Source organism: Penicillium lagena (assembly GCF_028827675.1).
Source record: "Penicillium lagena strain IBT 129212 chromosome Unknown utg000001l_segment0_segment0, whole genome shotgun sequence".
Classification (NCBI taxonomy): Eukaryota; Fungi; Ascomycota; class Eurotiomycetes; order Eurotiales; family Aspergillaceae; genus Penicillium; species Penicillium lagena.
In genome coordinates, this window is record NW_026623222.1 from 4598157 (window position 1) to 4624961 (window position 26805).

General features: G+C 52.6%; 14 protein-coding genes across 14 annotated transcripts; 6 read left to right on the plus strand and 8 right to left on the minus strand.

The window, feature by feature from the left end:
• Positions 1-74: 74 nt before the first annotated feature.
• N7510_002030 (uncharacterized protein) lies at positions 75-845 on the plus strand (the record flags this gene model as incomplete). Its single annotated transcript, XM_056973957.1, has 2 exons — positions 75-590; positions 684-845. The coding sequence occupies 2 exons, from the start codon at positions 75-77 to the stop codon at positions 843-845; spliced, it is 678 nt and encodes a 225-aa protein (XP_056839074.1).
• Positions 846-2086: 1241 nt separating this feature from the next.
• Positions 2087-3338, plus strand: N7510_002031 (kinase-like protein; the record flags this gene model as incomplete). Its single annotated transcript, XM_056973958.1, has 2 exons — positions 2087-2969; positions 3052-3338. 2 exons carry the CDS (start codon positions 2087-2089, stop codon positions 3336-3338), a joined length of 1170 nt encoding a protein of 389 aa, XP_056839075.1.
• A 752-nt stretch (positions 3339-4090) lies between these two features.
• On the minus strand, positions 4091-5807 carry N7510_002032 (uncharacterized protein; the record flags this gene model as incomplete). Its single annotated transcript, XM_056973959.1, has 5 exons — positions 4091-4331; positions 4382-4502; positions 4613-4805; positions 4889-5461; positions 5547-5807. Coding segments are annotated over 5 exons (1389 nt in total), but the record flags the coding sequence as incomplete, so codon positions are not given.
• A 731-nt stretch (positions 5808-6538) lies between these two features.
• On the plus strand, positions 6539-7635 carry N7510_002033 (thioesterase family protein; the record flags this gene model as incomplete). The annotated part of the gene is made up of 3 exons (XM_056973960.1): positions 6539-6701; positions 6764-7296; positions 7354-7635. 3 exons carry the CDS (start codon positions 6539-6541, stop codon positions 7633-7635), a joined length of 978 nt encoding a protein of 325 aa, XP_056839077.1.
• Positions 7636-7862: 227 nt separating this feature from the next.
• N7510_002034 (putative methyltransferase) lies at positions 7863-8756 on the minus strand (the record flags this gene model as incomplete). The annotated part of the gene is made up of 1 exon (XM_056973961.1): positions 7863-8756. One exon carries the CDS (start codon positions 8754-8756, stop codon positions 7863-7865), a length of 894 nt encoding a protein of 297 aa, XP_056839078.1.
• A 566-nt stretch (positions 8757-9322) lies between these two features.
• On the minus strand, positions 9323-10935 carry N7510_002035 (Sds3 domain-containing protein; the record flags this gene model as incomplete). The annotated part of the gene is made up of 2 exons (XM_056973962.1): positions 9323-10438; positions 10501-10935. The coding sequence occupies 2 exons, from the start codon at positions 10933-10935 to the stop codon at positions 9323-9325; spliced, it is 1551 nt and encodes a 516-aa protein (XP_056839079.1).
• Positions 10936-11721: 786 nt separating this feature from the next.
• On the minus strand, positions 11722-13591 carry N7510_002036 (uncharacterized protein; the record flags this gene model as incomplete). Its single annotated transcript, XM_056973963.1, has 2 exons — positions 11722-12776; positions 12829-13591. 2 exons carry the CDS (start codon positions 13589-13591, stop codon positions 11722-11724), a joined length of 1818 nt encoding a protein of 605 aa, XP_056839080.1.
• Positions 13592-14295: 704 nt separating this feature from the next.
• On the plus strand, positions 14296-14529 carry N7510_002037 (uncharacterized protein; the record flags this gene model as incomplete). The annotated part of the gene is made up of 1 exon (XM_056973964.1): positions 14296-14529. One exon carries the CDS (start codon positions 14296-14298, stop codon positions 14527-14529), a length of 234 nt encoding a protein of 77 aa, XP_056839081.1.
• Positions 14530-15361: 832 nt separating this feature from the next.
• On the minus strand, positions 15362-16258 carry N7510_002038 (uncharacterized protein; the record flags this gene model as incomplete). The annotated part of the gene is made up of 1 exon (XM_056973965.1): positions 15362-16258. One exon carries the CDS (start codon positions 16256-16258, stop codon positions 15362-15364), a length of 897 nt encoding a protein of 298 aa, XP_056839082.1.
• Positions 16259-16339: 81 nt separating this feature from the next.
• Positions 16340-16810, plus strand: N7510_002039 (uncharacterized protein; the record flags this gene model as incomplete). The annotated part of the gene is made up of 1 exon (XM_056973966.1): positions 16340-16810. One exon carries the CDS (start codon positions 16340-16342, stop codon positions 16808-16810), a length of 471 nt encoding a protein of 156 aa, XP_056839083.1.
• Positions 16811-17098: 288 nt separating this feature from the next.
• gel6 (putative 1,3-beta-glucanosyltransferase) lies at positions 17099-18573 on the plus strand (the record flags this gene model as incomplete). Its single annotated transcript, XM_056973967.1, has 3 exons — positions 17099-17243; positions 17299-17510; positions 17572-18573. The coding sequence occupies 3 exons, from the start codon at positions 17099-17101 to the stop codon at positions 18571-18573; spliced, it is 1359 nt and encodes a 452-aa protein (XP_056839084.1).
• A 388-nt stretch (positions 18574-18961) lies between these two features.
• Positions 18962-21178, minus strand: N7510_002041 (protein kinase domain-containing protein; the record flags this gene model as incomplete). The annotated part of the gene is made up of 1 exon (XM_056973968.1): positions 18962-21178. The coding sequence occupies one exon, from the start codon at positions 21176-21178 to the stop codon at positions 18962-18964; it is 2217 nt and encodes a 738-aa protein (XP_056839085.1).
• Positions 21179-21918: 740 nt separating this feature from the next.
• N7510_002042 (MOSC domain-containing protein) lies at positions 21919-22515 on the minus strand (the record flags this gene model as incomplete). Its single annotated transcript, XM_056973969.1, has 1 exon — positions 21919-22515. One exon carries the CDS (start codon positions 22513-22515, stop codon positions 21919-21921), a length of 597 nt encoding a protein of 198 aa, XP_056839086.1.
• Positions 22516-23035: 520 nt separating this feature from the next.
• N7510_002043 (extracellular serine-threonine rich protein) lies at positions 23036-25760 on the minus strand (the record flags this gene model as incomplete). Its single annotated transcript, XM_056973970.1, has 3 exons — positions 23036-25393; positions 25447-25644; positions 25698-25760. The coding sequence occupies 3 exons, from the start codon at positions 25758-25760 to the stop codon at positions 23036-23038; spliced, it is 2619 nt and encodes an 872-aa protein (XP_056839087.1).
• Between the last annotated feature and the right edge of the window lie 1045 nt (positions 25761-26805).

Consider the following 26805-nt stretch of genomic DNA (forward strand, 5'->3'; position numbering starts at 1 on the left):
GATCCAAAAGCTCTCTTTAGAGTTTTGTGAATTATTCTTCCTCTCAATACCCTCGACGCTGCAGCAGTGCTATCATGTCCATTTCTACCGCCATTCAACGCGCGCTCCTTTTCCCACTTCGATGGAAACAAAGATTGTCAACGTCTAATACAAAAGAGAAGGAGATCGAGTTCTTCGACGATAATAGCGACCATGCCGACATGAACTTCGATAGTCGTGATATTCAGACCAGCAGCCCTGCCCTAGAATGTGATGTCTCCAACACCGCGCATCTAGCGGTGAAATCGGGACTCGGCACGAACACGGGCCTCTTTCCAGGCATAGACAATTTCAAGCACATTGAGTTGGATGTCAACTCAATCCCAGAAGAGGAGGGTGATTTTGAGGATAAATCACAATCGCTACCACCTGGCATCAACCTCGATCCGTCAGCTCGGTCCCGGCTATTTCGCGCTGTCAGTTGGGCAAATATCGTCCGAAGCCAATACCGCTGGACACAGGAGCAAGAGCAGCAGTTGAAACTTGCTATGAAAGAGCTTACTCGGTGCCAGAAAGCATGGAACTCAGAGCAGGAGCTATGGCTAACACAAGTACGTGATATCTCTAATTTTGAGTTACTCTTATCAAGGTCTACTGGTGTTCATTTAGATCACGGATACGGACACAAAACCAGACCATTCTAGATTCCAAATACTGATGACTATTTTACCAACCCGGCTAAGGTCCAAGCTTTGAGTGATGAGAAAAAAGCCCACCAATGCTTTCTCCTTATGCGCAATAGACAGCAGGATGATGAGCGGCATCAATTTCGCAAGTCGTGGAGGAAGCGCGTATCGGTACATTAATAAATTAAACACAGAAATATAGTTATCCGCCCCAAATAATGATTTGAATGGCCTGGGAAAAGTGCGACTTCTGCAACGATCTGGGTACGCGAGTCCCAAACTGTGCTCGGCAAAAGCAGTGGAAGCACCGATTTAAGTATGAAGAAGCGATTCTATTGGTTCTGCTTAACTTGAATTTGATTCTGGTATCGCATTTCTCGCGATAAAGATGGAAGAAGACGAAGCACGTATTGGGCTTATATACTGGACAGCATAGGGAAGATATGGCGCTATGGAAGTACTTATGAGCATTACAGTATTTGTGTGCATCCAAATCATGATTGTATGTTCCATTTTAAAAATCATCGTTTGCTCTTTAAACTGCTTAGACTTCATCTGGTGCTCCATCCGATGCGGGCCACTTCCGGAAAACATCAGCCACTTTAACCATTGGCGCCGTCAGTGAGCTGGCAGCTTTTTCAAAAGGTTGTTTACTAGGTAACAACGGATGCGACCTAGACAGAACAAAAAAATTCGTACAGATAATTGAATGCGATAGAGCCTAGCTATCAGCTTGTGACAGCGCGCCTTCCAGAAAAGTACAGAAAAGAAACAACAAAGAAGAATTCAAAAACCAAAAATTCAGGTGACTTCTGACCTTACGAACCGGTTTATTCACAAACCTATACAGCATCGCCTTTCTGCCCGCTCGCCGTCACCGTTTTGGTTACTAGACGCTCAAACGAATCGATGTGAACTAGAGGATTTGGCACAAGTATTCTCCCCTGATCTTCACCCTCAAACTTTCGATTCTGGTAACATTTTGCAAATTCAGGACTGAGACCATCGGTCCTTTCGTAATACATGATATTGTCTATCCAGGAGCTGATGGCATTCAATCAACGTTGAACATCACTGGCGCCGCAAAACAAGATCCTGTTCTCATAGATGGGTGTCTTTCACGGAGCCCTAACCTTCTCGGTTCAGATCTTCCTCTCAGTCCAGCTGACGTGGAGCAGAGTACATGGGGGCGTCTGAGCTAGGCGTAAAATACACGGCCCCAAAAATGCCAAACTCAACCCACTATCGGGGCGTAATCTCATCCTCTAGGAAGGTTACTTCCCAACGGCCCCTTATAGCCCCTTAACATCTATTTTAAGGCCGCGATTCAACTAGATGCTCGAGGTTATACATTCTGTCTGGCATGACATGACATGTTCGTGAGTTTTATAAGCCTTCCGAGCAGTCTGACTATGTTCAAAATGCCATCGAAAGGGGGTCTCTACAGCTTTAGTATCTTTTGGACTATGAACTTGGGATTTCTCTACTTTATTTTTATCACTCTTGCCTACGGCGCTCCTACCTCCGATCTTGATCTAGCACTTCCCTCCCGACCTAATACCGAAACAGAGCTGCTCTATGCACTCAGCCGACAAGATGAACTTGACCGGAGCCCTCTTGTTAAGCGAGGGAGCAGTCCGGATCTATATGCGAAAGGGTGGCTTATAGGTCCAGATTCACACGGCAACACAATCTATGCATTTGGTTCAAACGAAAATTCTTTACCAAAAGGAATCGTCAAAGTCGGCAAGAAAATTAATGCCGGAGGCGCGGCGACGATATTGCAAGCCTCACTGTTGACATTCAACAGGCCGCGAGCAGTCGGCAAGAACACAGCAAGCCGAAGCTGGGGTGGGAATCCCGTCGGAAATGAAGCAGTCCAGTATGATCTCGTTGCAAAAGACTCGTATTTGTCGCTTGCATACAAAAGCGTGCATATAATGGAAATGCTCGAACCGAGCAAAACCGTTCCCCGTGTGTACAAGGCTCTCTTGGTTCCTGCAGATGAGGATTACTGCGGGGACAATTCGGAGAACGGGTCAATCGTCGTTATGGAGAAACTGTATAAGGATGCGGCATCTATGTTGAGGAGGTATAACGCTGCACGAGCGAGGCATGATCCCCAATATAGGCTCTTCAACCGTCTTATCATGATGCAGCAATTCGTGAAGGGATTGGACTATGCCCATGACCTAGGAATTGCCCATAAGGATGCCCACCTGGGTAACTTGATGTCGACTTTTCAGCCTGACCAGTGGAAGATTATTGATTGGGATTTTTCGACCGATTATGGTCGGAAACCAAGTAAGACCCAAATCACTTATAGTGCAAGCCATAAAAATCTCACCTTGCTAATCTCCACAAGGGAACATAAGAGCAAACGAAGAGTTTGCAGGGGATGTTGAAAATGCAGGGCTAAGCCTTCTATATGCTGGTGTCCCTCGACTCCAAGAACGAATATACCAGCGTCGTTTGACTAGCATCCTGTCGAAACCTCGAAGCCCAACTAATGTCAAAGAAACTCTGGAAGATTTATTTGATCTCGAAGGATATGACGAATTCTTAACACTCGTTGGCAAAACCACCTGCGAACAGTCGAAGCGTCTAACTATGAAAGAATTCTATTCGGAGCTCCAGAATTTTGAAGCGAACGATCTTCCCTTTATCGAATGAAGGTAGCATACGCAAGGCTTATAGGTCAACGCAAACTATAATCAAGGTCGCGTCTGATGGGTTTCAGAAAGGAGACTAGGGAGAAAAATATTGAACTAAAGAAGGGCGAGTCTCTTTCAATTAGCATACAATTAGTGCAACTGAGCAAATTCGTCTGTATACATGACTTCTTTAGGCCCGACAGACTAGGCATTAAAAGCTGACATTGAGAGACCCGGCACTGTTTATGGAAGATACGCGTTAACCACAAGTTCGTCGGAGCTTGACTAGGCAAATGGCTAGGAAGACTCCTATTCTCATGCATTTACCTTGCAGGTTTAATTGACTGTGCTAAACATATTTCCGTGGCAGCAGATACTTTTATTCGTCTTCATGCATTAGTCCTGCATGCTCAGGTAGATGAGATTTATGCACGATTGAGAGTTAGAGCTGTTCTACATAGACTTGGATAGGTAGGTACTGCTTGACTCAGTTAATTGCCTCTGTAGACTAATGAACTGTAAACAATTTACGCTTTCCTCTAATAGACACATTAGTGTTGAACAATCCCGCCCGAATAAACTTGCATCTGTTTTTAATCGCAGTGATATAGCTATTTTAGAGGAAATGCACCTTGTACGTATATAGCGCTGTCTAGGGTGGTACACCTTCACAGCTTGGCAACCGGCATCTGGCTTTCATCCTGTGGTTTGCTCCTGTATTCTTTCAATACCTTCTTCAGCACCTTGCCAGTGGGATTCCTAGGCAATCCATCAATTATAACAACCCCCCCCCCCCCCCCTCAACTTTTGGTAGTTAGAAACCTTAGTTGACACAAAATCCGAGACATCCTTCGCAACCCCTTGAGCATTACCTTGTGCATTCTTCAATACCACAAATGCCTGAGGTATCTCCGTGTCTTCCGTGGAGCTCCAAGCGCCGATTACAGCAGCCTCATGTACCAAGGGATGCTGAATGATAATGTTCTCCAACTCAGATGGCGAAACCTGAAATCTGTGGTATTGTTAGAATTTCTGAAAGTCAGTGTGTTTCAGGCGGCGTACCCCTTATACTTGATCATTTCTTTCAAACGATCATAGATGTACAGGTATCCCTTCTCGTCCATGTATCCCAAGTCTCCGGTGCGGAGCCATCCATCTTCAAACATGGCTTTTGCTGTCTCTTCTGGATTGTCTTTGTAGCCCCTGTTCAAACAGTCAGAATGGTAATAGTTCTTTATTGTGGAGTAGGTCGAGCTCACATCATAACATTTGGGGCTCTACAGGCAATCTCACCAGGTCCTCGTGCCCCGACATCTTTACCATCCAGACCCAAGAATCGGATCTCACTGTTTGCAATCACAGTGCCAGAAGCAGAGAGTGGAAGCCCTCTATCACGCACTCCACTCTGAACACATGGTCCAGATAGCTCAGTACATCCATATGCTGCGAATATATTATTAGTATCCAAGTGCCCATCGTAATCGAACTACATTCCAACCTACTCTGACACAGGACAACCCCCCGGAAAAGCCTCGCTGAGTTTTGTTGCCGTTTATTCCTAAAATAGACCGACCGTGTTAGTTGGCTTAGTCGGACAATGCCACTCAAATGGACATTTTCACGTACATGCAACGGTGCAGCAGAGCAACTGAAATACTCCAAGGATGGATACTTGTACTGACGTACAACAGGGCTCTCAGCCAACATCCTCGAGATGGAAGGCAAGACTCTCGCGAGCGTAGCTTTCCTGTCCTTGAGCAGGCGACAATAGGGCTCCAGGTCAAACCGGGGCATAAGACAGACATATGCACCCAGCCACAGACCCATCGTGAAGCAGACGTACAGCGCATAGATATGTGATAAGGGCGGAAAGAATATCTCTCGTTGACTTCCACGCCAGTTCTGTGGATTATCCTCTCGGAGCTGGAAGCAGGGGGCGACGAGGTTGTAGTGCGAGAGCATGACTGCTTTTGACATGCCGGTTGCTCCACTTGAAAGTAGGATCGCTGCGCAAGCTTTCTTGGGATTGAAGGTATGGGGCCGGATAGGATTCCGCAGCTCGGGTTCTTCGTCGATGGAGGGCGAGTAGTTGATTGGTAAAGGTGGCCATTTTGCGCCGGTCGGTTCTCCTATCGTGAATATCTTGAATGTGTTGAAGGTTTGGCAGTGATTTGAGGTCTTCGTAATTACATGAATGAATCTTTTCATAGAGGGTCTTGTCAATCACTAGACATCTTGGCTTGACAAGATCGATAGCCCGAGATAACTCATCGGGATGGAGACTGTTGTTGATTGGGCTCACAATGCCACCGGTCCACCAGACGGCATGAGCAGTCAGAATGTACTCAATGGAGCTGAATCCAGAGATTGACACAATATCTCCTGGTTGGATCGATAGATCGTGACGCAGACTATAAGCTGTTCGACGAATCTGGCGATGGAATGATCCGTAAGTCGCGGTTCTCCCCGTAAGGGCTTCTTCGTAGATTACTTTATCGGGAGGAGTGTTTTCAACATTGTGTTTTCTTCAATTGGGATATTGATATGCTGTCTGGGATGTTGGTCCATGTGTTTGAGCGGTGGATCGACATGATGGATAGTTTTGATACAACGCAAAGGGTTATCTATGGGTCATCGAAACCCTCATCATAGGCGTACCTTTTTATTAATTTCTTTTTAATTGCGACTTAAGGATTTTTTATTTGAATACCGACCATGCGCATCGTTTACTGAAAAATTCCATGATAAGTGGAGTGGGATTCGGAATATTGTCTGTTGTTGCCAGCATTTTATTCCGGGTCCGCAACATTCAGCTTCGGGGATTTCTTTTCGCCTTCTGGCTCCACATTATTCTCTAACTACCTTGATCGGCTCCGAAATCTAGCATGGGAATTCTCAATAATCTTTTTATGTTCATCCACAAGGTGTACGGTAGAATTCTAAAACAGGGTCCCCACCCAACCAACAAGACACTCACGCTTTCTTTCTAGGCCCGAACTCGAAACTACATTAAGATTGGCGTAAGTAATCATTTCTAAGACTACATTCGGAGCTATTAAAGCTTAAGAGTTGGCTGATTAACCCGTTATGACGGCATTGCGGAATTTTAAATGTGACTTACAAATCAACTTTCTCCATTATGCAAGTTAAACCATAATTCAGTAATGACAATCTTCGCTTTCGAAATATCAAGCATCATCCATTAACCAAATAGTTAATATGGCAAATTCTCATCTCCCCAATTCGCACCCAGACGTGACGCCCGACTGGCAGGACATTGGATACGCGCGCACCAGCTTTGATGAGGCCATCGCCCTTAAACCAATTGATGGACAGAGGGGGCATTACTCCGGGTTTGCTCCAAGGGATTGGTGCACTCCACGTATGATTGGCGTGCCACATATTTTATTTACCTCGTGACATTGACACCGAATGATGTCCTAGATGACCGCGGTCATTGCTTGCATGGTGGATACATCGCCGCCTTGCTCATTGCTGGAAGTCGTACCTATTTTCGTGCCTATCATGGAGATCTAAACCAGCCAGATCCTATCCAGATGCACCTGCAATATTTACAGCTCACTCCACCGGGTGTCTTTCACGTCCGCTTCACAGACATCAAGCTGAGCAAACGACTTTCCACCATCCAAGCCGAGCTCGTCTCGTCCGACCCGGTCAGCCTAGCTCCGAACAGTCTTGCACTCTTCACGATGGGTGACTTGAATAACAACACTGGAATCTCCATGAAACTCCCCCCAATTCCGACTCCGGACCGGGAACATGACTGCGCCCGCTGGACCAACGCTTTCTTCTACCATATTAACCCGCCGACCTCGGCGATTCGATACTACAATCCCAAGGATGGTGACAGCCTCATGTGGAGCCCCAGTCGTGGGCGCAATGCGCGCGACCAATGGGGGAAGCTCGACTCTGGCGACAATTTTCGTTTGGAACATCTCGGGCTCATGGCGGACCTCGTACGTGTTCACTCTTGAATTTCCGGCACATTGTGAACGACGAATTGACAAGTCCAGATCCCTGCAATCCACATGAACTACCAAGAGAGTGCTCTGAAGGCTGTTTTGAATTATGAATATCCGACCATTAGTATGGATTTTGATTTCCGCGCTGATCCGGCCGGCCGAAAGGAATGGATCTTGAATCGTACCAAGATGCACAAGCTACAGAACGGCCGCTTTGACATGCATGTGCAAATGATTGATGATGATGGGGATCTGATTGCAACGATCAGGCATTCATGTCTAGTGTTCGAACATAAGCGGGGACAGAAAAACAAGGTAAAGTCGTCTCTTTGAGTATGTTGCGTGAGAGTGGTAGTGGGAGTGGAGCAAGCAGATCGCCAAACCCCGGGGTTATCTGTTATCAAATTGTGCTATAGTTGGTTTTGTATAGTTCTCTAGCGCAAGTGCTCCAGACCTTATTTAAACTGCATCGGAACTCGAATATCATTTCATCATAAAACAAATATTATTATAGCAAACGTTCTCTCATAATGCAAATAAAAGACCATATCGCAAACTAATCATCCAAAAACCAAAGCCCTAACCTCAATGCTCTCCCTAGGCCTAGCACCCTCAGGGGTCCTCGGGTCCCAAAACGCAGTATGTGGCACCCACTGCGCGATATTCTGATCCTTTAGACCTGCCGAGTCGGAGCACTTAAGCAGCAACCTTTCATTGCCTGTCATACCAGACCAGTAGAACCAGTTCTGAGCCGGATTATGCTTAACGCCCATGGTCTCGCCAGTCCGATTCGGATACCGATGCTGAATGGGGACGAGATCGTTCCCGTCGACTGAAGCCGCAGAGGCAAACCCCAGCGGGGCAGATTGCACGGGAAGATCGTGATCGTCGAGCGGGCGCCAGACGTTTATGATGCGGTACCGGCCAGCGAGCAGGGCTTCGGCCTCTTTCTCGTCGGGGATATGTAGCTTGACGCGGTCAGCGGCCGCGCGGGGGGTCTGGTCGACATGCGCGCGAGTGACCGGCTGCCGCGGGGCACCGGGTTTCGCGCGGCGGATGGTATGATCGAAGAGGACGACCTTGTGGACGCCGGGCAGCGATTTGAGCAGGGATTCCACTTCCGGGTAGTAGATTTCGCGGACAGCGGCGTCCGAGTCGAAGGTGGAGTATGTTGCTGCGCTGGGGACATTCTGGAGTGCTGCAAAGGAGTCCTTGTCGAGATTATAGGACGTCTCTGAACCGCGGATGTCATTGAGGGAGACTTCATGTTCGACTTCGGAATAGTTGCGTTGAGGCTGGCCGGCAGGTGGGGTTTCGACGTAGTTGAACGGCGCGGAATTGTCTGCGGGAGGGCCGTAGAAGGTGATCGTGGCGGATGTTGGTCCTCGGGGAATGTAGGAGGATGAGGTTGCGGAGAGGGAAGTAGTGGTGGTGGCAGTAGTTGTGGTCGCCATGATGGAGGAGAGTATAGACTGATGTGTTGGTATATGGATAAGAAGCAGATCGCGTGCTTAAATATCTCTCGCAAGTCATACAATCCGTCAGTCGGGGCAATTAGTGAGCAGCATCGCATCATCCGGCATTTGTCATCTCGCCGTGAGGAGACGAGGACTGATTGATCCATTCAAACACCGAGGCGGCGATCACACCATTCGTCCCAGATCCCCAGTCCAACGGGAAGGCGGCAAACATGATTATCAAGCATCGGTGGCGTCATCGTACCTATACTTGCTGTTCCCCGGATTTCTTTACAATTAGGTCAAATGGAGAATGGAAAGTAATCAGAACATACTCGAATGGAAAAGAAATAATGGCGCTAGCTAATTACAGCCCAGCAGAAACACATCCACGCTGGGCGAGGGAATAAACAACCAATTCCGCCCATCCTCCAAACGCCATCCTCCCCGAGGGGGTAAAAAAAAGCCATACACCGAGTAGAAGTAACCTCAGTAGCATAAGTCAGCGCCCACACCTAACATACATCCATCTATATGCCAAATAAACAGATAGACGCAGGGCTCTACTGATTTTTGGTCCGTTTGCTGCTGCGCTCGCGCTCCATTACTGCCGACGGGAACATCTCGATGTTCTGAGTCCCCCGTGAGGGATACAGCTGGACACCCATTGTGGGACCAAAGTCCGGGTGCAGCATATTGAAGCGGTTGGAGCTCGGTGCATGCCCATTGGGGGGCTGCGACGGCGGGGGCGCAACGACCAGCTCGAGCAGGCTGGAATCGATCCAGCCGGCGGGTTTGGAGTGAACCCGGTCCATGCGCGAGCAGTCATCGTCCACCTCCTCGGTCATCAGCGAAGTCAGCGGAGGGGCATTGCCGGTTGGCCGTGCGTGGTAGTTGGACAGCATCTGGTACGGCAGGCTGGGTCGAGTAGCGGGCTTGTCTGCCAGCTCGGCCAGGGCGCTGAGGGCGCTGTGAGCGGCGGTTCCACGTGTCGACCGGGTGGCATGGAAGTTGTGGCTCGCGGTGCGGATCATATCTGTAGCACTTGGAGTGCCGCTATCTTCGTGCCCGGTCCCATCACCCGCGCCAGAGGTCTCCTCGGCATCCGTATTGTTGCCGTTTGTAGCAGCGCCCGACCCATGCTCTCCGCGCTTGGATGTAGAGAAGAAGTGGACCGTCGCCACATGGGCCTGGTTGGCGTGCGCGCTGAGTTCCTTGTCCGTGAAGAGCGAGTTCATGCTGTAGGCTGGTGCCGTCTGTTGCTGCGAAATATCGGTCTTGGAGCGATCTGCTGGTGTGGCTCCGCCCGCGTCCCGCGCGGGCGACCCAGCCTCTTCTTCAGGCGCCTTGCGCTTCCGCTTGTTCAGCTCCGAGATGGCATTGCCCAGTTCGTCCAGTTCAACACGGTGCCTTGTATGTCGCGTCTTGCGGTTGCTATGGATTCCACCGGGACTGGCCGGGTTGGTGATGCTGAACTGGTTCGGGTGCAGCAGCAGTGCATTGGTATCGGCGATATCGAGTTGCTCCTTTTCACGCATCAAACGAGCCCGTTTGCCCGATATGTTCTGCATCAGTCGTTCACGCAGAGTCGAGGAAAGCTGGTTGAATTCATCTTTGGCAAAATGCACGCGGAAGTCGTATTCGTGGCGGTATCGGTCGAGATAATTTTGGTAGCGGTTCTAAAAGACAGAGGGAGGATTGTCAGTGAGCGAGTTCCACAATCACAAATAAAAAAACATACCATAGCGTCCGTCAATTCCGAATCCTTCGTCTCCTTGACCCGATTCACCTCCTGCACGAATTTGGAGTACCACGTCCCGGACAGACTAGCCATCTCCTTAGCGAACTTGCCGCCACCAACCGTTTCCTCAATCAACTGCGCGATATCATCCGCCGAGTCGGGCAGGGGGCCTATCTGGTAAGGGTCTGCATTGTTGATGAGCGTCATGTCGCACTGCAGAGCATGGAGCTGCTGGCGGAACTGCGTGTCGCGGTTCTGGCCAAAGGAGGCTGTCAGGTCCTGCAGGCGTTCCTGTAGTGCTGTGCGTCGCTTGTCGCGTTTTGATTGAGGGCCCGAGGCTCCTCCAGTAGGACTTGGGGAGCGGCCTCGCGAGTATAGGCCGCCATGATAGGAAGGCCCTCCGCCTGGGGATGGGGGGCCGGGTGAGTATGCCATGGGGGATTGGAAGACTGAAACTGTGCAGAGTGGTGTAGGGTGGATGTAAAGTAGGTCACGATTGGGAGGAAGCTCGTTCCTGTACTAACACATCGAGATGAGAGTCAAGGACACGCAAGGCAAGAGCCAGAGTTGATTGAGGCGGAATCGACACGGCGAAAAGCAGTGGGTGCCAGAAACGGTTTAGACTCGGGTACATGTTTATCCGAGGTATAGGGCGATCACCAGTTATGTAGTACTAAGCAATAACAACCTCAAGTCACGAGAAAAAAGAATAATATTGCTCGATAAGAAGACCGTTTTGACAGTCTACTATCTCTCTTGAAATGGATTGTTGGTCCCGATGATGCGTTGCCCGCGCAATCGACTGGAGCTCAACATATAATGTCGCCTCTACATTCTTATCAGGCCTGGAGGGGATTACCTACTTTGAAGTTCCATAGAAAAACCTTTATACATGATTCGTGTTTATATTTATAACAATCATCAAGACAGAGAGATTCATCAATCACTGTCAAATCATAACTACCATCCTGGGTATCCATACTCCTTTCTTCCTCCGGACCAGAGGAAAGCTAACAACAGGAGGGAAAAAAACAGCAGAGCAACATTATATGGCCACTCCAAAAAGATCAAAACTCAACACCGGGGACACCGTGCGTGCGTCCAATGCCATCTTTTTGCACTAGGGCTGGTAGACTAAAAGCGATATAGTTGTGAAAGGGGGGGGGGGGGGGGGGGTTGGACGAAGTGAAGAAGTGAAAAAGAGCCAGGAGCGTTTTGCTCTTAATGGGTCCGGCGGATGATAAAGACTCCCAACTCGACACCATCGCGGGGCTCGTTGTCCTCGCCATAGGGTCTCCGTCGGATGCCGTCGAAGATCTCGCTGAGCAGCATAGATGAGGTGACTTGTTGATCGGTCATGTGGCCGCCGGACCCGCCGGTGGTTATGGCCTTGCTCATTGGAAGTCGGCGGCCGTTCTGCCAGTACAGACTGAGCACCTCTTTCATGCGGGCTTTTTCTTGGTGGATGAACCACTCTGCCCAGAGGCTGCGGTCGAGCTCGGCGCTGCCGCGGCCTGCATCGGCCACCTGGAATTGCGAGGCAGGCGAGCTGAGGGCTTCGCATAGTGCGACAATGTTCGCTTTCATCGTGGCGAAATCGTCCATCTGGGATACTGTCGAGAGCTTGCCCAGGTAGCGGCCCACGTCGGCTGATAGCTCGTTGACCACAACCATCTGGCGAAGGAGCGGGTCGAGGATGGGGCCCAGGTATTGTGATTTGAACGTAGATGCGCCTTTCTTGGTTGGATAGACGAAGAGCAACGAGCCGCCGTTCGGCGACAGCTCGCTGAGTCGGTCCACGAGAAAGGATGGGCGGGTTGGGCAGAACAGATCTCGGTACTCCTGTGCCGACGGTGGAGGGAGATATCTCTCCAACACCGAGATGTGCACACTGTGTGGCGGTACAATCGGCATGGGAGCGTGCGAGAGTTGCGGTTGCAGGGGCCCTCGGGAATCATGATAGGCCGATACTACGGCTGCACTGGAGAACACGGTGGCGTTGAAGTAATCGTCGGCAGAAGCAGAAGAGCGGGGGGTGCTAGGTGGAGAATGTGGCAGATTGGAAAGGCTGAATTGTTCGGGGACGGCGTGGGTGACGTTGATATAAGGTGAGTGGCCCGGTTGAAGGTGGTTGTGCACGGACTGGACGATGGAGCAGAAAAGGCTGTCATTTTTTGGCAGGGATACCGACTGGTCTGAAGTCCGCGGATATGGAAGTGTCTGTGAAACGACCTTCACAGCCTCGCCTCGAGGATTGGAGACACCCAGTGACGATACTAAAACGATGTTGGTTAGAATCGAGCTAGTGCATGTTTCACATGTTAAGACACTCACCAGTAACATTGATGCCGTGATCCAGCCACGACCCAACGTCCTGTTGGCAATCCATTGCATCGTGCGGGCCCGGGCTACCTCCAGAGCTGGAGGTGCCGTGGGAGAGCTGATCCGAAGGGCTGCTGAGGCCGTCTGGGGCCCCGACTGCAGGGGAGCTCCCTACACTCGGATCTTCATCAACCATGGGCATGGCACCGGGATCTTGGTGTGTGTGTGTATCGAACAGCAGAATTTTTGACTGCGGATTCCACGCCACGGGGGCGTCGTCATCCGGTGGTGTAAGCGGTAGTATGGAGGGATAGTCCGACTGGAACGACGAGGGTCGAGAACGAGCTTCCCACGAGGAAGTTTGTCCGGATACCGTTCTCGGCCCGCGAGAGACGGTGGTGGACAGACGAAGGCGGGAATCGGTAGACCGAGTTCGCGATGGCGAACCCGGAGAGCCTGAACGGTGCTGCTCCCAGGAAGGGAAGTGTACGGCAACGCTGCCTTTGGACAGGAAACGGGAGACGGGTGAGGGTTTTGTTCGAAGGGATCCTTGCGAGGCCCGCCGGCGCAGCCTGCTGGAGCTGCCGCCTTGGGTGTCACGGATATTGGGTTGTGAGAAGCTGGGGTTGAGGTTCACGGCTGTGGGCGATGGCGTGGTCGTGACCCGATCGTCTGAGAGGGGAGCAAGAGGCCAACGCGGTCCATTGCACTGCGAAGGATTCATCCAGTCAGGCTGGTCAGGTGGATGGAGGGAAACGACCGAGGACATAAGACCGGTGGCCGGGAGCGACCAAATCGAGAGCAAACAGGTGGATTCGAAGGCGTTGGTTGAAGTGGGCGTATCGTCGAGTCGACGGTAGGCGACCGCGGAGGATGTCGAGGAGGGGAAGGAGCGTGGAGGGGGGTGGAGGGGAGGAAGGAAGCAGTGAAGAAAGGAAGGAGAAGAAACCGGGATGATGCCAGGAAGAAAAGAAAGGAAAAGCAAGACTGGAAATTGACGGATGGCATGAGGGCGCAGGGCGAGTACTGGGTACTTGGAGTTGTTATGGGGGCCCCTGCGACAGGCGAGGTACCCAGTACCGGCTGGATCCAGACCCAGCGGGCGGCGGGCGTTCTAGACCCAGCAGCGAGGGTCATGGAGTCATCGGTCATTAACTGCACTATTGCCTGGGCGATGATGGCGATCCGGCCGATTTGGATTCTGGTGATAATTGTCCCGGATCTGATTGGTATCTCTGCTCTCTGCTCCCCTCGGATCCTCTGGTCCCCGCGGTGTTGTGTTGTTGCGAGGCTAAAAATGTGCTCGTCTAGATGCGCCCGTTGGCCAGCCAGACCCACACTGGGGCGATCATTTCAGTCTCGCCCGTGCATCGAGTTGATGAATCGGGTGATTTACCTGAGGCCCCAGAACCTGGATTCACGATCAATCTGATTCTTTTTCATTACTGTGGACCACTCCAGAGGAGATCCAATATGCAGAGTACCCGGTACATCGCCCACCCGGGTCGCCACCACCAAATCCCAAGTGCCCTGTACCTGTCCGCTTCCGGTGCTCCCCCCCGGGGAGAAGGACGGGATTTTCATCGACTCATCATCCTTGCCGCCACCGTGGGGAGGGGGCAAGCCATGACGATACTGACACTGCTGGCGGGGGCCATCTTACTAAATTACGCTCCCCGGCCCAAGCCTGCAAGGTCTGCCGGATAGAGACTGGCCGGATTATTCGTCGTCTACTTCCTGTCAGATTCGTCCAGCCATCGGATGGCTCCGTCCTCCCGCGCGGGGTCTTCGAATTCGGACTGACTGGCAGTAGCGTAGATTAACGGACGAAGATACACAGACGTTGGGCCATCCTCCAATTTCCAACGGTGGTCCCGATCTGGTTCTGCTACCACGCCATCGTGGGTGGCTCCACCGCGCGTCTCAGATAAAAACGGGGTGTCGCCACGAGGCGGGTTCCGGATGCTCTACGCACAATGCAGCACTCGCTAGTATAATGTATAACTCGTTGATATTGGGAGGCTTTTAATTACAATGCTGAGCAAGATTTGATGCTGAGCAAAATATGGAACATTCCAGAGCGGGCGAATCAGATCGCGTGCTTGCGTATGACAGGAATGCCTCGTGCTTTGGTACGGCCCCGCGACATTCCGGGCCTATCGAGAAGGAGCTGGAAGCGCACGAAACTTCCCTCGTCCGTGGTTCGGAGCTCATGGCATCATCACTGAGGGGATAGTGATTGGGGCTGGCCCGATCCCGCTGGCAGCGGGTGGATACCCGGCTTGTAGCAGGTGGAATAGACGCGGGCATCCGGTATGGGATGTGTTGATGGCCATCGGGAAGCGGGTTCAGAGCGTTGGAGGTGCGGTGCTCTTCCGTCAGAGGATCGTTGGTCCTTTCGTGGCCGGATCCGGGAGCATTGCCCGACAGTAGTGTCGTGGCTTGAGCGATCAGAGGTCCGTCGCTGGTACTCGGTAGATGGATGTAGAATGACGAATAGCTGCGGCTTTGTTCATGTCACAGCCGGTCCGATCGCATCTCACGAAGTCAGGGAACGCCGCCGGGACTGGGTGGTCGTGTCGCTAAACGACGGCCGGAACTGAGCATCGCGGGAGTAGTTCCATGCCACGGACGATCGATAGCGCTGCTCCTCGCGCGTCAGGCGAACCTGTTTCCGGGCGAAGCTCGATGGTTTCAAGGCAATGGTGCACGTGGACGTGTTGACTCGATCGCAGCCCGACAGCGGCGCCTTGGCCCGCGACGGGGGTGGACGCGTGGGACAGTCGAAGGACGTGCGGATCTCATGGCACTGGCGCACCAGTTCCTGCACGCCCTCCGTCAGACCCGCCGCACGATGCTCAATGTCGGGCCAGAAGGCGTCGCCCCAGAAGGGATCTTCGCGCACCGCCGTCTCCAGGGCCTCGAGCCAGCAGTCAAAGCCCGTGCTGGGGCCGGCCAACTGCGCGGCGACTGCCACAAAACGGATGGTCGGTTCGGAGTGCAGCACGTGCAGCACGATACACGCCGGGCAACGCGACGTGCGATACCAGTCTCCCTCCTCGGTCAAAATGCAGTGCAGCCAGGCGAACGCACTGCGGGCCTCTCCGCGGAACGCCCGTTCGGGCTCGGCGCCCTTTTGACTCGGGAGTGCGCGCGCGGCCACCCGGGAGGCCTGGTGGTCGATCAGAAAGAGCGGGACGAGTAATGTATGGATGATGTCGCGATGTAGGCGGAAGGCGTCTTGGTCGTCGGCGGTGCACTCGTGTTGGTGCATGGAGCAGAAGCTCGGCCCTTCCATGCCACAGTCCCGACGGTGCAGCTGGTCGCGCATGGCCTGGAAGGCCTCATTGCGCTCCAACTCGACCAGATCGGGGGATGAGATGCGAAACGGGGAGGTGAGCAGGTCGGACATGTCGTGGAATAATGATCCGATCATGTCGGAAGGAGGTTGATTAGGGGATTCCGCCCGAATAGCTGGGGGGGGGGCGGTCGAATATATTCTGCGTAGCATTTCCGGATGCGGCGATGGTATTATTATATCGTTCCCCCCTTGTGCAGAACGTCATGGGTGCGTGCAGATCTCCCAACCAGCCAGAGCCGATCGCAATGGATTGGGGCCCCACTGCTGACGAACACACTGCCATGCTGGCTGCTGACTGGCGGGAGCGGCAGACTGGTGGAAATCGAGTGGAGGCGGCGCAGAGTCTGGAACGACCAGAACTTGGATTCTGTTGATAACGGAAAGCCTGGACTGGCACGGTGGTTCTTGATTGTATGCCATTTGAATCGTGTCTGCCCCGTGGCAAGTGGTGGCCGGGGCCAACGTGGCCGTCGGATCCTGCAACAGCGATCGTCGGGCTCAGGTGCCCAACACGTTCGCAGATCCGCGATGCAGAACGTTTCAGTGTTTCATGGAGTTGCAAGATCCCCCCTGGGCCAGGACCAACACCCCAGTGGGCCGCGGCACCCCCGTCGCGATGGACCCTGAGTCCCCCAAATTGCCAACGAGGGCCAGGCCACACGCTAGGACCCCTGCCAAGCAAGAAATCTCAACTGTCGGTCACGCCTTCCCCATCGTCACGATCCAATCTGCGTTCTTTCTCTCCTTTCCTGTCCTCTCCATCCGTTCTTTCCTTCTTTGGACGTGTGTTTGTTTATTTTGCCTGCCTCCTGTCACTCGTTGTGTTTCTTCTTTCTCTCGCTCTTCAATTGTACATCCGGGTCACCACCCTTCAACCACTCTCGGCGGACTACCTTTCCCATCACCATTCTTGCGATGCGGTCTTCATCCGCCCTCTTGGCAGCCCCGCTGTCGCTCCTGCTCGGGGCGCTGCAGACGGTGGCGGTGGGCGCTGTCCCGACCATCTCAGCCGTCGGGTCAAAGTTCTTCTATGAGGACGGCACGCAGTACTATCTGAAAGGTACCGCTGCACGGGGACCCATTCTGGTTGGGCCACCACGGCTAACGGTGCCCAGGCCTTGCATATCAGCTCACCCCCGATGATCCTCTGATCGACACGGCCCAATGCAAGCGCGACATCGCCCTGATGTCGGAGCTGGGGACCAACGCCATCCGGGTCTACCATGTTGATCCGACTGCCGACCACCAGGGCTGCATGTCGGCTTTCGCCGATGCGGGCATCTATCTGTTTGTGGATCTCGACACCTTTGACACCCAGATTGAACAGGTCAGTTTGCTGGCGTCCCGCCAATCATGGTTGGCCCGTGGAGAGCTAACGGTCACGCCAGACGGACCCGCACTGGAACCAGACCCAGTTGGATCGATTCCAACAGGTGCTCGACGAGTTCGTCAAATATGACAACACCGCCGGGGTCTTCGTCGGCAATGAGGTCTTGACGACTCCCGCTGGCTCTGTCGCTGCGCCTTACGTGTTGGCTGCCGCCCGCGACGTCAAGGCCTACCGGGATCAAAAGGGATACCGCGAGATTCCTGTCGGTTACTCCGCCGCCGATATTGCGACTCTGCGGCCCATGCTCCAGAACTACCTGGCGTGCGCAGAGAATGCCGCGGACCGGCTGGATTTCTACTCTCTGAATGCTTACGAATGGTGCGGCGACTCCAGCTACACTGGGTCGGGCTACGACATGCTGGAGAAAAACGCGACGGGCTACCCGATCCCCATCTTCTTCTCTGAGACCGGCTGCATCGTCCCGCCGCCGCGCACCTTCGATGACCAATCGGCTATTTTTGGCCCGGAGATGGAGAACACCTGGTCTGGCGCCATCATCTACGAGTGGATCGAGGAGGCGAATGACTACGGCTTGATCAGCTACGGCCCGTCGAATCCCAACGCCCCGGCCACAAACACCCTTGTTGAAGGGGGCTTCACGCGCCAGGGGATCCCGACGCCGGTGTTGCCTGATTTTACCAACCTAAAGTCCCAGTGGGCGACTCTGCACCCGACGGGCGTCGCTCTCTCGGACTACCGTGCCGCGGCCTCCTCGATCAGTTCCCTCGCGTGCCCTGCTTCCACCAAGGGCGTCTGGGATGTCGACCCCAACTCGCAGCTGCCAACACTGGGACAGACGTACCAGGGACCTTCCATCACAGCGCAAGCAACGAGTTCGGGTGGCAGTGGTGTCGGTACAGCCTCTGCTACTGGAGCCAGCGCCACGAAGACGAACGCGGCCCGCGCATTGATGATCCATGGTGCACCAGAGTTGGACCGCATGGTTTTCCTTTCTATTCTCTTCTCCAGCCTGGTGGGCTTCGCAGCCTTCTTGCTATGAGTGATGAAGTATTTTGTTCGATGTTCCTTTTGGGGGGGGCGGTATGAAGGGAAACGTCTTGTATCAATATGCATTCCCATGATTACAGGATAGACACCAGGTTTGACTACCTAGAGGGCAGTTCCTTGGTTCTGTGTTCTGGCAACATGACTGAGCTGGTTTTTGTTATGAAGCGTACACGCATTGGCTTCACGTTATGTATCATCCATCACTTTGTTTTCTTCCTGCTGTACAATATACATATTTTCGTCCTGCATGGTATTCACATGCTGGGCCTTTGTTGTTAAATTGAATCTTCTCTTCAGAACTACCGAGTAGCCAATGAATAGTGGTGGTTCCACAGGCTAATATAGAACAGTGGCTGATGGATAAAAAAAAATCAAGCCATTTAACTGCCAACACCGGGCGACTTTCTCTCATGAACCCATTCCTCGTGGCAGCTTAGCTTGCCCATTGCGGTAACATTGTAACCCAGATCCTCGCATGAGTCCTGCCCACCAGGCGGGTATCCAACTAGAACCTGGTCCTGTTTCACGAAAGGCGAAGAGTCAGCTGGATCGTGGTTGAGATTTGCATCGCTGCCACTCAAATCACCAGAGAATCCGAAATCAAATTCTGACATGGGGGAAGGTAGAGTCGCTATATCTTTGACGTGGGCAGTATTGTGTTTCTCAATATTGTTCTCTTTGTCAGGATGGCTGTTCCCTCCCTTTCTCTTCGTCTGGGGCGTAGATTCCGCCACTGATACACAATGCACAGATACACCATCTGCCCCATCCACAGGAGGAATTTGACTAATAACATCCGCAAAATACTTCCTCACTTGTCTAGCGCTCGGCCTTTCCTCCGGCTCTGATTGAAGCATCGACCGAACAAGGGAGAGCATGCTAGGAACAGCCCAGAAGACATTATCGCTGGCTCGCTTGCGACGACAACGTTTCTTGGAATCGCCTTCCAGCAAAGCAACCCAGGACTGGATCTGCACGGCATTGCGCGGAAGATGGAAAGATGCGTCGGCGATGCCACCACCCCGGCCGGCGGTACGATTGCGGGCGCTGCGGTGGGATGTGAATGATGATAGAGATCTCTTGCAGAGGTGTGTGAGGATGTCGAGGGTTATGGCCGCGAGGGAGAAGATATCTGATGGGAGAGGGGTTGTTTGCTCTGATTTCCAGATACTTAGGACTGTGTTGGTACATTGTCTTGCGGGGGCACAAGAGGATGGGGTGGATGAAGAAGAAGATGAAGAAGTCGGCGAGGAAGAGGAGTTTGATGAAGTCATTGACGCGATTGATAGACGAGGTCGGGGTCTCTGCATCAGACTGGAGCTGCGATGTTGTGATCCCTCGTTGTTGGCGTTCATACCTGAGTATGTTGAAGACGAGGATGAAGACGTGGAGTGCGCAAAAGAGGACCGTGATGATGAGACAGGCAACCCTACGCGGATAACAGTTCCCTTGGAGGCGGCCGAATCCGGTCGTCGGAGGTCAGGCGAAGATTGAGGGCTTTCATTCAGCGATGCCAGCGTAAACTGGGTAGACCGTTTCCGTCGCGCTGTTCGGCTTCCAGATGGGAGTTCCGTGCGCGCTGGTGTAGTAGTCTGCTGCTGGACCCGGGTGGTAGCTCGCACCCAGCGCTCGGGGGGAGAGTAGTTATATGCCTCGAGTTCGTGGACTCGGGGTGGTTCGAGAAGCGAGTCGAGGGCCTGGAATTGACCGAGGCTGATATGGAACATAGGGTCGACAAGGATGTTTGAAGGGTAAATGGCACCATGAGGTTGGCCATGCGCGTGCAGCCAAGTCAATGCTGATACTAAGCAGTGCGGCCAACTGATCAGTATCTCTCGACGGCGCTCTTTCGGTAGCTTTTTGAAGGATTGTGGCTCGTCTGTCAAGAAACTGTGCAAGGTGCGTTCTGCCGTTGCGCCAGTGAAGAGCGTGCAGATTGTGCCGTCGACGAAATAGGAAGCATATACAGAAGTGAGATGCTCATGAGCCAGGCGCCGCAATGATCGAATTTCCTCCAGCACCTCCTCTGTCTTGAAGAAGTGCGGTTCGACACCGATCTGGACTTCTGATCGGAGCAACACGCGACATACTGAGCCCGCCAGCACAATATTGTCGACTTCATTATCACGACCTTGCATCCCGGCACCGTTTCCACCACGCATCACCTCCACAGGGACGCCTTCTTGCTCCGTGTATGTTACATGCTCGCCCTCGGCAATACCTCGGACAAGGAATCGCCATTGCGCCCGCAGAAATTTGGCATTTAGCGCAGAACTTCCTCCATCCGAGGAGAGATGGAGTAAATGAACTTTATCTCCGGCAATGGGTAGATTGTCATCATCCAGAGACTCATCCACCAGCGCGAAGATCCTTTCCGGAACCCCGATATCACTGAGAATCAAGAAGAGACGTGCTGCCTTGAGGAGAATCCAGTCCAAATAGGTATCGCTGGTCAGCCCCTCTCCCCAGCGCGGGGAATCAAACAGCCTTGTGTTGGTTCCTGCGGGAAGGTGGTTGATCACATATTTGGCATTCAAGGTCGATTTGATTCTCTCCTCGGGCCACCATAGAGAACTGGGTTCATGCCGCGTAGCCATGATGTGGGCATCGTTGACAATTGACAAGAGAAGACTGGGACATCGCAAACGGAGGAGAGGGCGGCTGATATGAAGTGGCGATAGGTGAGATATGGGGGCGTGGACATGACTATCAGGACGGACATTGCGGCAATTAATCCACCCCCTGCCAGACAAGTAACCTTTTTTGCTTATATCCTTTGGCAACACCTACTGGCTGACACAAGGCTTATCTCAATCACTCCCCAAGGGGAATGTGACCTGTCTGCCAGTCAGACAGGCCGGAGAACCACCCCCAGCCGGGGATGGATGTCAACCCTTAGGGAGCACGTTCCCGCCATTAATGGCAAACGGCAACCTCCGACCAATGATGCTTGATTGTTCGCAAAAAAAGGCCTATGAATGTGCACCGATGGGGACCGCAATGCCATTCGGCCAATCTAGGGCGGTTGGCTTATCAGGACTTTGTTAGGCTGCCGAGATAAGCGGTTGATCTCCGATGACTCGAAGTTAATTAGGGCACGGATGGCTTACGGAATGGTTGCTTCCGAGAGGTCGGGACTATTGGATGTTGCAGCTGGGGGGTGATAGAAGAACACCCGTTGTTCTTTCGCTGAAACAGCTGTTCATGCAGGCGTTGAAGATCATTGCGGAGTGCGGATGGAGGTATGATGCCCGTAGACGGTCGGCCGTTTTCTGCCATTTGCGTCCAGAGCGAGGAGTTAATTAATATTTGATCCAAAGAATAGCGCCAACGCCCATCAGACACATTCCAGGGGTTGATATTCGGCTGGTTGCTGAACCCGGATCCTCATCCCAGGTCTGATCTCACCCCCCTTCTCAACCGTCCCCATCACTCCAGCTAGACGACCGACGATCTTTCTTTGCTCGTCTCGCACGATGAGTCTTTCTCGTAGCCCGGAGCGAAACTTGTCAATCTGCGGACACGGATTGCGCAGTCCCATAACCACAACTACAGGGCCAGCCTCACAATCCCCACTTCCATTTCCATTGATATCATGTTCTTGGTCAACAAAAAGGAGCTTTGTTTCCTTCCCCAATTGCTTCAAATCAATCCCAATCGTAGTAACATTCTCACCCAGATCCCCTGGCTCAAACTGCCCACAGTCTGACACTTCCGTAAGCAGTTCCAGTGGGATCAGATGCACCTGCCGCAGATTCGCCGGTGGGGGCTTAATATGTAAGCGCGAGCGATGCTGTACAGTTACACCGGCGTGTGCATCGCCTTGTATCCCTAGGCCGGCTATTAGGGTTATGCTTGGCACGGGGTCTTTGGAGAAGGAGTGTGTTGATGATGTGGAGACAGAGTAAACTGTTCCTTGAGAGTTTCCGGGCATTGTACAAGGCTATGTCGATGTCTGGTTTGGTGGAGTTAGGAATAGGGTCAAATGTTGGGGAGAAGGGAACTTCGCTGAGCAGAATTGTCATGACCCACAATTATCTCGATATTCATGCAGCTTCTCTTCAATGGGCATGAGAGAAGGCGAAGACTAGAGGTCTCTGTTGGGCCACTTTAAATACGAAATGTGAGGTTGAGTCACAGCCGAGGTCCGGCTTTACTATTGGCTGCTTTCTTACTAGACCGGGAGTCAGAGCACGACGTTCTACCCCGGACCCAAAATCAGTAACTGGAAGATCTAATGTATTTGTCAATTAAGGAGTGAATTATACAATACAGGACAAATCCTTCGAACGCAGACATGCGCTGGGTCCGACATAGTCTCAAAATGAGCAAGGTCGTTACAGCGCAAAGGCTGCGAAACACAAGCAAGAAGAATCAAATACATTCTGCGAAAACAGAAAAGCACCAAACTAAAATTCAAACACAAAGTCGAAAATCGCTCGGCGGCAGCGCGTTTACAGCATCAGGCCGAACAGGGCGGCGAGCGACGTGAGCAGAAGACTCGCGGATAATGAGACCGTCGACGCAGAGCTGTAGACTGAAGTAGGAGTGGGTGTTGCGACGGTCGAGGGCCGACTGCTGACTACCAGGGTCGAGGAAGCATGCACCGACGCAGGAAGCCCAGTGTTGACAGGCGAGGTGCCGTTGGGTGTCTCAGCCGGGATCAGGCCGACGGTCGGGCTATTGCCCTCCACTGTAGAAGTAGTGAACTTGACCTGCGGGACTGTGAGGGTAAAGCTCGAGTAGGTGATCGTGGTAACAGGGGCAGGAGTGATCACGGCAACAGAGGTAATACCCGAGCCCGAGGCCGCAGAGGCGCCAGTCGGACCGATAGTGACAGTCGAGGGGATAGCAGTCACAATGGCCGGGTTCTGTGGGATCCACGAGGCACAGATACCAGTGAAATAGGACATTGCCGACTCGATTTCCGCCTTAGAGGCACCCCATGCGTCAATGCAGGAAATGACCTTCTTGGTGAACTCCTTGTTCGGGCAGAAGCACTTAGCATCGCTGTTAGATGCGCACTTAGGAACCAGCGACAACCACGTGTTGATACACTGCGGAACGGTGTTCGGGCAAGGAGACGAGGGGACCGAGGTCGGCGAAGTGCCAGTCGTGCTAACGCACTTGGGGCAATATGTCGAGGTCGAGGTCAATGTAATGGTAGACACCGTGCTCGAAGTCGTGGTGATAGTGTTGGTGCCCGAGGTGATAGTGCCGGTGACTGGGCACGTAGTTGTGGTCTCGTACGTCACCACGGTTGTTGTGGTATCTGCAGGGACAGAAGGAGTGGAAGTGGAAGTAGCACCGACTCCCGAGGGAGCAGATATGCTTCCAGCACCGGCAGGGACAGAAGTAGTCGTGCTTCCCTCGCATCTGGTGCAGACAGTGGACGTTTCGGTGACCGTGATAGTAGAAGTAGTACTAGAGGTCGTGGTGAATGTGCTCGAGCCAGAAGTTATTGTGGAAGTCACGGGGCAGACAGTGGTGGTCTCATAAGTAATGACAGTAACTGTGGGCTCTCCAGGGGCAGAAGGAGTGGAAGTAGCGCCAACTCCAGAAGGAGCAGGGGTTGTTGCAACACCAGCGGGGACAGAAGTAGTCGTGCTTCCCTCGCATCTGGTGCAGACAGTGGACGTTTCGGTGACCGTGATAGTAGAAGTAGTACTAGAGGTCGTGGTGAATGTGCTCGAGCCAGAAGTTATTGTGGAAGTCACGGGGCAGACAGTGGTGGTCTCATAAGTAATGACAGTAACTGTGGGCTCTCCAGGGGCAGAAGGAGTGGAAGTAGCGCCAACTCCAGAAGGAGCAGGGGTTGTTGCAACACCAGCGGGGACAGAAGTAGTCGTGCTTCCCTCGCATCTGGTGCAGACAGTGGACGTTTCGGTGACCGTGATAGTAGAAGTAGTACTAGAGGTCGTGGTGAATGTGCTCGAGCCAGAAGTTATTGTGGAAGTCACGGGGCAGACAGTGGTGGTCTCATAAGTAATGACAGTAACTGTGGGCTCTCCAGGGGCAGAAGGAGTGGAAGTAGCGCCAGCGCCAGAAGGAGCAGGGGTCGTTGCAACAGATGGGACAGAGTACCCACCGCCAGACGAGGACGAGGTAGGAGTCACAACAGAAGAACCAGCAGGTGTGCTGGCAGGAGAAACCCCAGTCGGGCTAACAGGGGTCGAGGTGGTCTCAGTGACCGGGCAGATGGTAGTAGAGACGGCAATGGTTGAGGTCACCACACTTGTAGAATCAGCCGGGCAGTCGGTGACGGTTGAGGCGCATTTGGTGATCGTGATCTCACTAGTGACGTACACAGTCGAGGTAGTCAACTTCAATGGAGTGCTAGTGGTCGTGGACCCAGTCTGCTCGGGAGGAACAACAGGGGTGGTGGTGGGGATAGAGGGAACAGTTGTGGTAGTAGGGACAGTGGGAACAGTGGTTGTAGTAGGGACAGTGGGAACAGTGGTTGTAGTAGGGACAGATGGAACAGTGGTAGTGGTCCCGGGGGTGCAATCAAAGCCGATGCTGTAGATACCGAAACCGCAGCTTTCATCATTACTGTCGTCAGGCAGTTTGAAGTGGACGGAGGTGGCTCCGCCACACTGATCATTGGTGATCATGGTACCTTCGGACGAGCAGGAAGCAGTGTTACGACACTGCGAGCCATCAGGCATGCCGTAGACGATCTGCACGTCGGTTGTCTTCGAAGTGGACATGTGGAAGTTGGTAATGGAGAAGCCACCCTCCTCGTCACTGCATGAAAACGACGGAGCCTGCGAGCTGTCACTCTTGTACGCCGTTCCTTCAATGCATTTCCCCTGGAGAGCTGGTCAATGTTAAGCACAAATAGGAAAGGGTATTCTTGAATTACCTGGCTCATATCGTTGCGCTTTTTGTGGGATGCACCACTGAAGCTGCTGCTGCAAGTAAAGCCGGAGAAGTCAAATCCGCCATAGTGCCCGAACGATCCAGTAGAGAGGCCGGTCCAGTCGAAACCGGTCTTCTGCCACTCATTACACTTGTTGGGAGACCTGCCTGGGCTACTGTAGCATTGCTCAGTGCCCCAGTACTAGGTAAAGTGTTAATATATACATGGCCACAAAGGAAGGATAGCAGACATACAGCACCGGTGGCTTGGGCAGCAGCCAGAAGAGAAAAGAACGCGACAGAGGTTGCGATCTTCATATTGAAAGGGTGCTGTCAACGAGAGACTGAAGAAAGAGATGAGATGGTTGCTGGAGTGGCACAGAAGTGATATAACTAGTATTGTTGAAAACCTGCAACAATGGGGCCCTGAATGGGTGATATCGAGAGAAAGCGATAGGGATAAGAAATGCAACCCTAGTCCGAAACGAATGGCTTTGGTTCTGAGCGAACCGAGGGGAGAAAAACAATTAAAAGAAGGGGGAAAGATTAACAATGACTGGAGTAAGAAACAAGAAAGATGAATGCCTGTTGAACTTCTAGGGAGGAGGGCGCGTCTTAAAACGAGAAGACCCATACACTCTAGACAAAGGGTTCTCCCTGGTGGCTGCAACTGGGCCCTATCCGGCACCCTCCTGGAGCAACCTCATTGTGCAGAGCAGACAGGTCAAGCCATCGTAGTCCCATTTTTCCAATCGGCATAGTTGAGGCCGGGTAGATGAAACGGAGTGCTCTCCCAAAATAATTGGCTGGCGTCCACTAGTGCAGGAACACGCTGAGGAGGCTCAGAGCGAACCAGTAATGATCTGAGAACTGGAACCGTTACCGGGCGGCAGTGGGGACCCAATGAGTTGCTGAACATCCGGTGTGTGAGGTCCGTAAGAGAAGTCTGGCGGTTAAAAATAGATGTGAAGAGGAAGCGCCGGATCGGCAGAGTGCAGCGTGAGCATCCCAAGTTAACAATTTCTCGAAACGCGATTCAGCATACTCATTCTGCAGAGAGGGAAAGTCGACAACGATCAACTTCTCTTTTTATTCACATTTAGCTTTGGATAGCGTTGGCATCTATCACGGGCTTGATCGCCGGCTCCTTTTGTTCCTAGAATCTCACACAAGCCAGGCCCACCTATTGAGCGGAAGAGGAATGGTCGAAACGTGGAAGGCCAAAGACTATTGATCTCAGTGAGCTCGGGTGATTGGTCAGAAAAACCACCAAACTCCTGTCTGGGCTTTGCAGCTCTGGCGCCGCAAGCTGCAACCCAGCCTGCCGCCAGCGTCTCGCCCTGAAACCCCCTGACGAATAGTC